Raw genomic sequence first — 11,655 nt, forward strand, 5'->3', positions numbered from 1 at the left:
GTATTACTTTTGTAATTGCGTTTCGTCCTTCCTTGAGATCAAAAGAACCGTCACTTCGTTTCATGCCAATTATGCAGAAGGCCCGCATTTACCTCAAATATTTCTGTCGTGTTCTCTGCTCCGCACTCGCGTGCGTTTAATTGACATCGCATTGGCGTGAGTGTTTAAATTTACGGTGAAATGTGTGAGCGATTGAAGCGGTTCGTATGAGAGACTTGAAAGAAAATATCACGATCAGACATAAACTACTCTTCAGCGGAATATTAATATCGCTTTGTTAACATTGACACAATATTCCACTGCATGAGTATCAGGATTGAAAAAAAATCAGTGTACCTGGATGCGAAATGTACGTTATATCTGAAATTTACAAAGACTGTGGTTCACGTCATCCTTGAAGATCAGAAGCACCACGTGTGGCAGTCTTCCAAAGAACAGCAAATTACCGTAAATAAAGTGAAGTTGACAGCTTAGCACGGCCATGGACGTTAGATCGACATTTGAAAACTACTGTTGCGGATCCAGTACAAGTAACAAGAAAATCACAAAAGCGTATCACAGATTTAGATGATATATGGCGGGATTCTTAATTATTAATTCGTATTATTGTCCCTGTTCAGTATCTCAACCATATACGTTTTCAGCCAACCAGGAAACAGAAATACTAATTACATATTTGACAAGAGACTCTGGCGGTTTCATATTACCTGCTACATGACAATGCGGCTGTAAATTATGCATGGCACATGATTACAGCAGACGTGCGAATGGAGTTATATAAATATGGCAAAAAGGCTACGCGCAGCTTCAGTACAATGCATTGACAACTCAAATACCGTGTTAACACTCTTCGCCTGTCGACGGATTTTCTGTCAAGTGTCAACAATCTTACTTATCAAGTGGGTCCCAACCTCTTCTCTTTTCATTCTCTACATTACGCTTTGTATTGAAGAAACATTCACAACGCTACGAAGGTAAGCTACGTTTGTATGAAGGCTTTCGTGACAAGAATTGCGAAACTAAAGCTATCGCATGTGTATTACACGGGAAGTTTGTGAGTCTCAGCCTTTTTTTCTTTTAACTAATAATCGAATAAATGTAACACTGAGAATTCGGGAGAAAAAACTGGGAAGGTGACTTACAATTAGAAACAACATCTTAATGATCGCTGATTTGTCTGAATAATGCCAGACCGTTCATTTCCGAAGGTTAACTACAAGATTTTTTCCTAGCGGAAATTGTTTACCACCGACGAGTGGAATCTGAAGTTATATCGAAGATCCACATTGGTATTTTAACCGTAAGGATGGACGTACCGACGTGGCTGAACTCGTCTTACGTGCAAGCGGTCCTACGAAAGGCTGAGAAAGATGATTCCGTCGAGGTGACCAGCATGACCGTGAAGCCAGCCACGGCCAAGGGTGACAATTATACGAGCAACATGCATCGCATCACCCTGGTGCTTTCACGGATATCGGAAGGCCGCGAACTTATGGAGACGAGGTCTCTAATTGCAAAACTAGCACCTCAGGGCGGTTCTTGGGAGGAAATGGTAGTGAAGTAAAAAGTTTGATGTTGAAGTTAGGGGGAGACTTTGGCGAAATTTTTGTTAAATATGACAAAAGAAGAAAATTCAATCCATTGAAGTGATGAACTAAATGCCTTGCGAAACAAATATCAAAATATCCGTTCCAATACATTGAGTTGATGTTAGTAAGTGTTTCGACAAACAAATTATAGCCTTCTACGTGTGAAGTTAATCCGCGAGCAACGTTTCAAAGAAGTCTCAGAATAAGATACATAACTTTCAAATCACCAGATTCGTCAAGCTCAAATTTACGTGGTACTATAATTTCATGGCTCGACACAGATAGTGAAGATTTCAGAAAGACTCAGTCAAAGATCTAAAAGTTTCGAATTTCAACGAGGTCTCTCTTTGAAGAGTCCTCGGAATCGTTAACTTGTCGAATATGATTATCCTTACTCATAATTTCCTGTCCCCAAACAGGTATCGGAGGCTGGACTTTTCGCGGTGGAAATGTCAATGATGTCAGAAACCCTGCCAATTATGCAGCGGATTCTTACCAAGGCGGGCAAGACTGCGACATTAGCGGCACGGTGTCTGCACGTCGAGTATGAAAAACCCGTGCATCTGATAGTCGAAGACCTTGCACCCGCCGGATTCAGAATGGCGGATCGTCAGGCAGGTCTTGATCTGGACCACTGTTTACTCGCGATTCGGAATTTAGCCATTTTTCACGCGAGTTCGGTGGCTCTCGCGGAAAAGGTGAGTAAGTTTATCTGTGATTATGAAAAGCAACATCCGTTGACGGATTTTTTTTCTGCGTCAAAAATTTTTCACGTTTCGAAATTTTTCTGTGTCGAAACCTTTTAATGTTTATTTTATAACCTAGTGTACGTCGTAGTTGCAACATTTTATACATCACATCAATGACATAACTGCTTGGACTACTTTCTTGTCTTCGCTACATAACACCGGTATTTTGCACCTTCTGAATTCAAGGATCTCAAGGCTGTGTCAAAGTACACCAGAGGAATGTTTCACAAAGATCGCCCATCGGCGATGGTTGAATTCATCAGAGCGAGCACAAAAACCCTAGCAGAAGAGGTTGCAAAATGGATTGAACTCAGTCCAAGGTAAAAAAAAACCAAACATCCCCTGGAAGTAAAGATTATTCGATTTGACTTATTATAACAAAAACATCACAACTGTTATGTAGGATTTCTGAAAAAATTTCCAAGTTATCTGAAGTTGTCTATGAAAAAGCATGCGAAGTTATGCTTTTTCGAACAGATGATTTCAACGTTATCAACCACGGAGATTTCTGGGTGAACAATATGCTGTTTCGCTACGACGAAAGGCAGAAGGTGGTTGATCAGATATTCGTGAGTACAAAATTCTAAACTGAACTCCAAATATTGACTTTAATCGAAGGTGCGCTTTGGCTGGGTAAGGTAAGTTAAGTAAATAAAAGCCTTGCACAATACTCGTGTATGTATTTCAATTTGAGTTTTACGTCGTAAGATATATCATGCCACAATGAAAAGTTTGGTGATTAGAATTATTCGAATTATTTATCATTCGTGACTCGTGGAGTATTTCTGTCGAATGAAGGCTTACTTTGGTAAATAACAATCGAGCGGTTTCACGGAGCAAACGTGACCTGCGCACAGGTTTCGATCGCACTTAAACAGACGAGACAAAAATAACGCAAACAATGTAACTAGGATGGCATTTAATGTACAGAATAATGATTCGTTGTTATCTCAATTGCAGGTGGACTTTCAAATTTGCCACTACGGTTCTCCGGCAACGGACATCCTGTACTTTTTTGGTACCAGCCCGTCTGAAGAAACTCGGATCCATCATCGCGAATCGATTTTGCGCGAATACCACCATACGCTAACCGATACCATGACTCAACTGAAGTGCACCACGGAGCCACCGAGCTTCAACGACCTGCAGGATGTGTTGAGGAAGCGAGCTTTCTGCGAGGCCATTGCAACGTTCACCATATTGCCGATTGTTTTGGTCGACAAAAGCAATGTCCAAAGTATAGAGGAAATGATATCGTTGAATGGAAAATATGAGAATCCGGCCTATAAGGGAAAATCGTATCGTAAGGTGATGACTAGACTTCTACCATTGTTCGACAGCATGGGATTGCTGGACGTAATATGAAAGGGCCCGGTAAAAGCATGAACTCTATCATCTACAGAACAGATTTCGGCCCGGCATTCATAGATTCCTTAACACTAGAACTACCATACCAGTCAAAATGACCAATCCTTAAACATATGTAATAATAGACCATATTTATATCAATATGATATGAAAATTTGTTATTATTAGATATTTTATAAAGACCAGTCGTTTTAACTGGTTTCGTATACATTCATCTCAATATCGGTAGTTCTAGTGTTAAATGACTTACATCAGGTATAGAATAAATAATTCCAGGATATCCAAACGATCCGGATTTACAACTAGTAACGTTTTGTTGATATTAGGAAACAAAATAAAATAGACAAATAAACAAAAACCTACAAAAATGTATAAAAATAGTTTGAAGAGTGTTGAATTATAGATTATTCATTCATTCATAAAGTTATTACTAATATCAGATCTAGAAATTTATAATATAAACAAAAATAAGAAAACCCTCCTCGTCGCACAACAAAAAACCTGGCTCTATAATTTAAAATCAACTGTAAATAGGTCGCGAAAAAAAAATGTATAAATAAAAACAGAATCACGTAAGGAAAATAAATAAATAAATTAATCAACATGTATCATAAATATGGATACAAGATATCGTGTAAAACGATGACAACTAACATGTAGATTTGAGAGTAGAGCGTCTTAAATCATATCGTATAGCAAAGAGAGATCGAGTATTATTCCTACAATTAGTGCGTGACACTAGCCCTATCTGACTATTGAATTTTTTGTTCACTTGTTGGCTTAGCGCTCTGCAATCTCACAATTGTATCGGTGTATCACTATAGTTTCAGCTACGATATATCAGTATGATTTTTTCCACAGTCGTATTTGCGAAGCGCGCGAGTTCCTGCTTGTATAAAAATGGATTATTTAGTTCACACCATGTCGTGCGCAAGAAAACTCGTGAAGCGGTGCTTTAAATACATAGGGTCAAAATCTTACGTCGGAAATAAGAAAAGCAATATGATAAGTGACTACAAAGGAAGAATCGAGTAAAATGTCACTGATTTTGACTATTATCAAAGCCTTCGCATTACTGATGTGAAAATACCGCAATCAGCGCGATTCTATGTGCAATGCCCAATACAAATATCAACAAAAAAATTCTTTCCTCTCCACCACCGTCACCACCAAACGATCCTGACCTCCTTTACTGACCTATATAGACGAAGTCAGAAAGACGTCGACAATACCTCTATGTTCCTAACCAAGTATCAATGGTTCTTATCTAGTGCTCAGTCTATCTTTATGAGTCTATGTCTTGTCTAACTTTCCAACTCTGCGTTTTTTTAATCATATTTATTGGCTTACTTTGCAGTAGGCCGTACTAGATGAGATATTGAATGTCAATCATCGACATATCGGCAGATACGTTCCTGCTGGTTTCAGTCATAGTGGCAATAGATATCCTACGTCGCGCAGAGAACATGCCAGTGAACGCAAGTTCACCCGGTGCTGAATTCGAACATAAGACGTGGATTCAATTGCTCATCTCACGTGCCTCCGACGCATTGTTCAAAGATCATTTTTCCAGCTTAACATTCGTTTTATTGGTTTACATAATCTAGCGCATCCTTAAGTTATGCCATCCCGCCATACATAGATAATAGATATGCATACACATACATGCCTGCGTGTTAACGAACCGAGTGTATTCGTAGACAATACGCGAAATGTAATGAAATACTATCAAGGAACGTTAAAAAAACGTAAATTTCTTTTCACACAGAGATACGAAATACTGCATAATACATCGTGTGACATATTATATTACGTGTATAAGTATTTCGCTAATTCATAACTTTTACACGAGTAAAAGACATTGACAAAGATCTGTTATCAATTTTCATGGACTCGTTGTTACAAATTCGAAAGCCGGAAAATATGCAGGTTGTGAAATTTCACAAGTCACCGTAAAATAGGACGGCTACAAACTCGCTGCAATTAACTTCTCGGATCTGCCTCACCAGAATTTCATAGTTTTTTTTTCACTCGATCTGATACATTCGAAGAAAAATATCACATAGATCTGTATTTGAATAATCTGAAATTAAGACACCGCTATTTTGAAAATGATCAAAATTTTTGGTACCTACGAAAGCAAGAAGCTCGACAATTACTTGTTGTCGTCTAATGAAATTTATATTATACTAACTAACAATTTAATTTTCAAATCATCTTCCTTTCGGCCAACATCTAAATTCACCTCTCTCCTCCTTTTCCTTCTGCACATATTCTCGTCGTGGGTACTCTCCACGCATTTGACAATAAATCAATTATATACTCAAACATTCAACATTTCCTCTTTTCGGCACGCTTTCCAATCAAGCTAAGAATCTGAAATAATTCATGCACTGTTTTACCGTCGTTATTTATCGTTTCTAGGGGGTCAGAAGTATATGTTGAAAATTAACGACCACCCTGATGTTCACACTACAGATACAGTCAGTCGTATAACTTTGGTTGACTGAATTAATGATTCTTTTTTATAACGAACCGATCACGCAACCACGTTCATCACACGAAAGATACTTACCGGATGCTGACATGCCAAAATATACCGAAAATACAAAGTACCGAAAATTAGCGGCACTCACGATAATGCCAACAGAAATGTGTGTATAAAAAACTGTAAGTTGATTTCACAGTACGGTTTAGTCGCCACATGAATTGAATCCAGAAAAATAGTATTCCTTTTTCTGTACTAAACGTGCGACCTGTACTTACTACATCAATTCAAATTTCTATACTCATGAAATATTATACGTTCCGACTTGTTTGTGTTGAATAAATATTTTTCGCAGTTTCTTCTGATTAATTTTTTTTCTATAATTACTTACCTCAACGTGTATGTAAAATAAAATTCAACTCACGTTTTTAGAAACAGTATTACTTTTGTGATTGTGTTCCGTTCCTCCCTTTATTGTGAGATTGAAAAAACGGTTACTTTATTTTACACCAATTACACGAGATGCCCGCGTTTACCTCGATAATTCTATCGTGTTCTTTGCGCCGCACTCGCGTGCATTTAACGATAAGTGACATCGAATTGATGTGAATCTTTAGAGTTAGAATTACTGAGCAATTCAAGCGATTGGTATGAAAGACTTGAAAGAAAATAAGACGATCAGACATTAGCTAATCTTCAGCGACATATCAATACCATTTTGTTAACATTAACGCAATATTCCACTGCATGCATCAAGTATAAATAAAAATCAGTGTAATTTTGAATCCTTGAACAGGCCAATTACGAAAACACAAATACCATTGAGGAGTTGATTACCTTGATCTAAAATGTAACTTTTATCTCAAGTTTACACAAAGCTATGTATACTGTGGTACACGTCATCCTTGAAAAACAGATGTACTTAAAATTGCAAGACTGAAACCCCACATTAATATTCTGACGTAGATTACGTGGCGTTTCACAGTACTAGATCGAAAAATCAAGGCAATATGCGCAGAGCGCATTCTGATTGGCGAGGAACACTTATGCAAGCAGCGATTCATTCCAATCACGCTGCATATTTACGTCCACCGTAAATTCTCGTACGACGTATAAACGCAACTGCACTATAGTTCAGTCAGTGCACTCGGTGGATACGCTGTCTTCCTCAAAGCTTGATGAGCACCGCATATTTCTAACTGATCACCAGTACTTCAAGTTCTCTTCAAAATCAGAAAATTGCCGCAAATAAGGTAAAGTTGACAGCTTAGCACGGCCATGAAAGTTAGATTGACATCTACTGTTGCGGGTCAAGCAAGAAAATGACAAAAGCGTATCACGGATTTGGATAATACATCGCGAGATTGTTCATTATCAATTCGCAATATTCTTCCTGGTCATTATCTCGACTATATACATTTTCAACCAACCAGGAAACAGAAATACTGATTATATATTAGACAAGAGACTCTGACTGTTTCATATTACCTGCTACATGACAATGCGGCTGTAAATTACGCATGGCACATGATTACAGCAGACGTGCAAATGGAGTTATATAAATATGGCAAAAAGGCTACGCGCAGTTCAGTGTATTACATTGACAGCTCAAATAGCGTGTTTACACTCTTCGCCTGTCGACGGTTTTTGTGTCAAATGTGAATAATCTTACTTATCAAGTGGATCCCATCCTCTTCACTTTTAAATCTCTACATTACACTTTCTATTGAAGAAACATTCACAACCCTACGAAGGTAAGCTACGTTCGTATAAAGGCTTTCGTGACAAGAATTGCGAAACTAAAGCTATCGCATGTGTATTACACGAGAAGTTTATGAGTCTCGGCCTTTTTTTCTTTTAACTAATAATCGAATAAATGTAACACTGAGAATTCAGGAGGAAAAACTGGGAAGGTGACTTACAATTAGAAGCAACATCTGAATGATCGCTGATTTGTCTGAATAATTCCAGACCGTTTATTTCCGAAGGTTAACTTCAAGATTTTTTCCTAGCGGAAATTGTTTACCATCGACGAGTGGAATCTGAAGTTATATCGAAGATCCACATTGTTATTTTGACCGTGAGGATGGACGTACCGACGTGGCTGAACTCGTCTTACGTGCAAGCGGTCCTACGAAAGGCTGAGAAAGATGATTCCGTCGAGGTGACCAGCATGACCGTGAAGCCAGCCACGGCCAAGGGTGACAATTATACGAGCGACATGCATCGCATCACCCTGGTGCTTTCACGGATATCGGAAGGCCGCGAACTTACGGAGACGAGGTCTCTAATTGCGAAACTAGCACCTCAGGGCGGTTCTCGGGAGGAAATGGTAGTGAAGTAAAAAGTTTGATGTTGAAGTTAGGGGGAGACTTTGGCGAAATTTTTGTTAAATATGACAAAAGAAGAAAATTCAATCCATTGAAGTAATGAACTAAATGCCTTGGGAAACAAATATCAAAATATCCGTTCCAATACATTGAGTTGATGTTAGTAAGTGTTTCGACAAACAAATTATAGCCTTCTACGTGTGAAGTTAATCCGCGAGCAACGTTTCAAAGAAGTCTCAGAAGAAGATACATAACTTTCAAATATTAACTTGTCGAATATGATTATCCTTACTCATAATTTCCTGTCCCCAAACAGGTATCGGAGGCTGGATTTTTCGCGGTGGAAATGTCAATGATGTCAGAAACCCTGCCAATTATGCAGCGGATTCTTACCAAGGCGGGCAAGACTGTGACATTAGCGGCACGGTGTCTGCACGTCGAGTATGAAAAACCCGTGCATCTGATAGTCGAAGACCTTGCACCCGCCGGATTCAGAATGGCGGATCGTCAGGCAGGTCTTGATCTGGACCACTGTTTACTCGCGATTCGGAATTTAGCCATTTTTCACGCGAGTTCGGTGGCTCTCGTGGAAAAGGTGAGTAAGTTTATCTATGATTGTGTACGGCAACATTCGTTACGGCATTTGAAAATGATCCTGACCTTGTAGTATAAGTGTTGTGGTGGATCTTGGAAATGTAGATCTTTTATTAACGACAAATTTTGCCGTCAACGTTTTGACTCTGATTAGAGTTATCCTCAGGACACATTTAATGCATCTATTCTTCTCACCGTTTTTAACATTTGATTACATTATATAAGGTTAGTTTCATTTGTTTTTATATACATAGTTTGTATTTTATTTTTTTATTATTATTTCTACTTTCATTATATATTATTAAGGTTGTTCTGATTCGGCATCAACAATGTATTTTAAATAATTGTTTCCAATAGATGCATTAAATATGTCCCGAGGATGACGCTAATCAGAGTCGAAACGTTGACGGCAAAATTTGTTGTTAATAAAAGACCCACAATTCCAAGATTCACCACAACATTCGTTAAGGCATCTTTCTTCTGCGTAAAAAATTTTCCACGTTCGACATTTTTCTGTGTCGGAACCTTTTAATGATCATTTTCCTAGTCTACGTCGTACTTCGAACATAACACCCTTATTTTGCACTTACTGAATTCAAGGATCTCAAGATTGTATCAAAATACACCAGGGGATTGTTTCACAAAGATCACTCATCGACGATGGTTGAATTTTTCAAAGCGAGCACGAAAACCCTAGCAGAAGAGGTTGCCAACTGGATTGAACTCAGTCCAAGGTAAAATAAAACCAGACATCTCCTGGAAGTAAAGATTATTCGATTTGACTTATTATAACAAAAATATCACAACTGTTATGTAGGATTTCTGAAAAAATTTCCAAGTTATCTGAAGTTGTCTATGAAAAAGCATGCGAAGTTACGCATCTTCGAAAAGATGATTTCAACGTCATCAACCACGGAGATTTCTGGGTGAACAATATGCTGTTTCGCTACGACGAAAGGCAGAAGGTGGTTGATCAGATATTCGTGAGTACAAAATTCTAAACTGAACTCCAAATATTGACTCTAATCAAAGGTGCGCTTTGGCTGGGTAAGGTAAGTTAAGTAAGTAAAAGGCTTGCACAATACTCGTGTATGTATTTCAATTTGAGGTTAACGTCGGAAAATATATCATGCCACAATGAAAAGTTTGGTGATTAGAATTATTCGAATTATTTATCATTCGTGACTCGTGGAGTATTTCTGTCGAATCAAGGCTTACTTCGGTAAATAACAATCGAGCGGTTTCACGGAGCAAACGTAACCTGCGCACAGGTTTCGATCGCACTTAAACAGACGAGGCAAAAACAACGCAAACAATGTAACTAGGATGGCATTTAATGTACAGAATAACGATTCGTTGTTATCTCAATTGCAGGTGGACTTTCAAATTTGCCACTACGGTTCTCCGGCAACGGACATCCTGTACTTTTTTGGTACCAGCCCATCCGACGAAGTTCGAATCCATCATCGCGAATCGATTTTGCGCGAATACCACCATACGCTAACCGATACCATGACTCAACTGAAGTGCACCACGGAGCCACCGAGCTTTAACGACCTGCAGGATGTGTTGAGGAAGCGAGCTTTCTGCGAGGCCATTGCAACGTTCACCATATTACCGCTTGTTTTGGTCGACAAAAGCAATGTCAAAAGTTTAGAGGAAATGATATCGTTGAATGGAAAATATGAGAATCCGGCCTATAAGGGGAAATCGTATCGTAAGGTTATGACTAGACTCCTACCATTGTTCGACAGCATGGGATTGCTGGACTTAATATGAAACAGCCCATTATAGAACAGATTTCGACACAGCATTCATGGCTACATTAAATGACTCAAGTTTTGCATAAATAATTTCAGGATATCTCAACATTTCAGATTTACAATTACACGAATTCAAAATGTTCACAAATATTGTGCTTGTGATGTACAAATATTAATATGTTGTAGGTACTATTTCGAACCTCGCGTAAGACTGTAGATACGATTGGAATCAGTAGAATACTGAATCTGCAGATTTCAATGTTATCAGTCATTTTCAGTTTTAGACAATACACGATCTTGCTTCCGATCATGAGATCCAAACCGACGTTACATTTTTTGTAAAACGTGACTTGACTTTGATATTGTTTGAAAAATATGAAGACTGTAACCCGATACAATTTCGATCAATCTCCAACACTTGATCCAAAACTTTAAAAACACGTGATTTTAAAGAGAAAAATAAGTACAGCAAATTTCTAAAAGCACCCGGAGTATTTCTTCGAAATATCACACCCCTGTATAATCCTAACAAACCTGACAAATTGGAACATATCAGAATTTTTATCACGATGGGAAAAGAGACAGAACCGTGTGATCTCAATTCTCATGGCGAGAGATACGTTGCACCGAACCAAGCAAGTCGGCCGCGAAAAAAGCGTGTCGGCGTGCAGGCGACTCCCATTTCTAGCAGCCGCGCAGCATTTCGCTCCTGGCGCACCATCTCGCGGTGTTACGAGTCTCTCGTTTGCGCATGTGGCTCAAACCTGCGACATG

General features: G+C 38.6%; 2 protein-coding genes across 13 annotated transcripts in view; one reads left to right on the forward strand and one right to left on the reverse strand.

Moving 5' to 3' along the window:
* The window catches only part of LOC124307950 (hemicentin-2-like), a 297,325-nt gene that overhangs the window by 145,344 nt on the left and 140,326 nt on the right, over positions 1-11,655 (reverse strand). The gene's annotated exons all lie outside the window — the stretch shown is intronic.
* On the forward strand, positions 277-11,366 carry LOC124307943 (uncharacterized). Of its 8 annotated transcripts, none has more exons than XM_046770163.1 (6): positions 277-974; positions 1,209-1,552; positions 2,009-2,287; positions 2,525-2,658; positions 2,742-2,907; positions 3,299-4,308. In XM_046770163.1, exons 2-6 carry the CDS (start codon positions 1,307-1,309, stop codon positions 3,701-3,703), a joined length of 1,230 nt encoding a protein of 409 aa, XP_046626119.1. In that variant the 5' UTR covers positions 277-974; positions 1,209-1,306; the 3' UTR covers positions 3,704-4,308. The 8 variants fall into 8 exon arrangements, with proteins under 8 accessions (XP_046626119.1, XP_046626118.1, XP_046626120.1 ...); XM_046770162.1 differs by having other exon boundaries at positions 1,233-1,552; XM_046770164.1 differs by having other exon boundaries at positions 277-899; positions 1,233-1,552.

This window comes from Neodiprion virginianus, chromosome 6, assembly GCF_021901495.1.
Source record: "Neodiprion virginianus isolate iyNeoVirg1 chromosome 6, iyNeoVirg1.1, whole genome shotgun sequence".
NCBI classification, from domain to species: domain Eukaryota; kingdom Metazoa; phylum Arthropoda; class Insecta; order Hymenoptera; family Diprionidae; genus Neodiprion; species Neodiprion virginianus.

Bases quoted from the DNA above. Each gene is read 5' to 3' on its own strand.
- LOC124307943 (XM_046770163.1), top strand. From the start codon at position 1,307: ATGGACGTACCGACGTGGCTGAACTCGTCTTACGTGCAAGCGGTCCTA. The intron at 2,659-2,741 runs GTAAAAAAAAAC...ACTGTTATGTAG, and splicing joins TGGATTGAACTCAGTCCAAG to GATTTCTGAAAAAATTTCCA. The intron at 2,908-3,298 runs GTGAGTACAAAA...TCTCAATTGCAG, and splicing joins AGGTGGTTGATCAGATATTC to GTGGACTTTCAAATTTGCCA.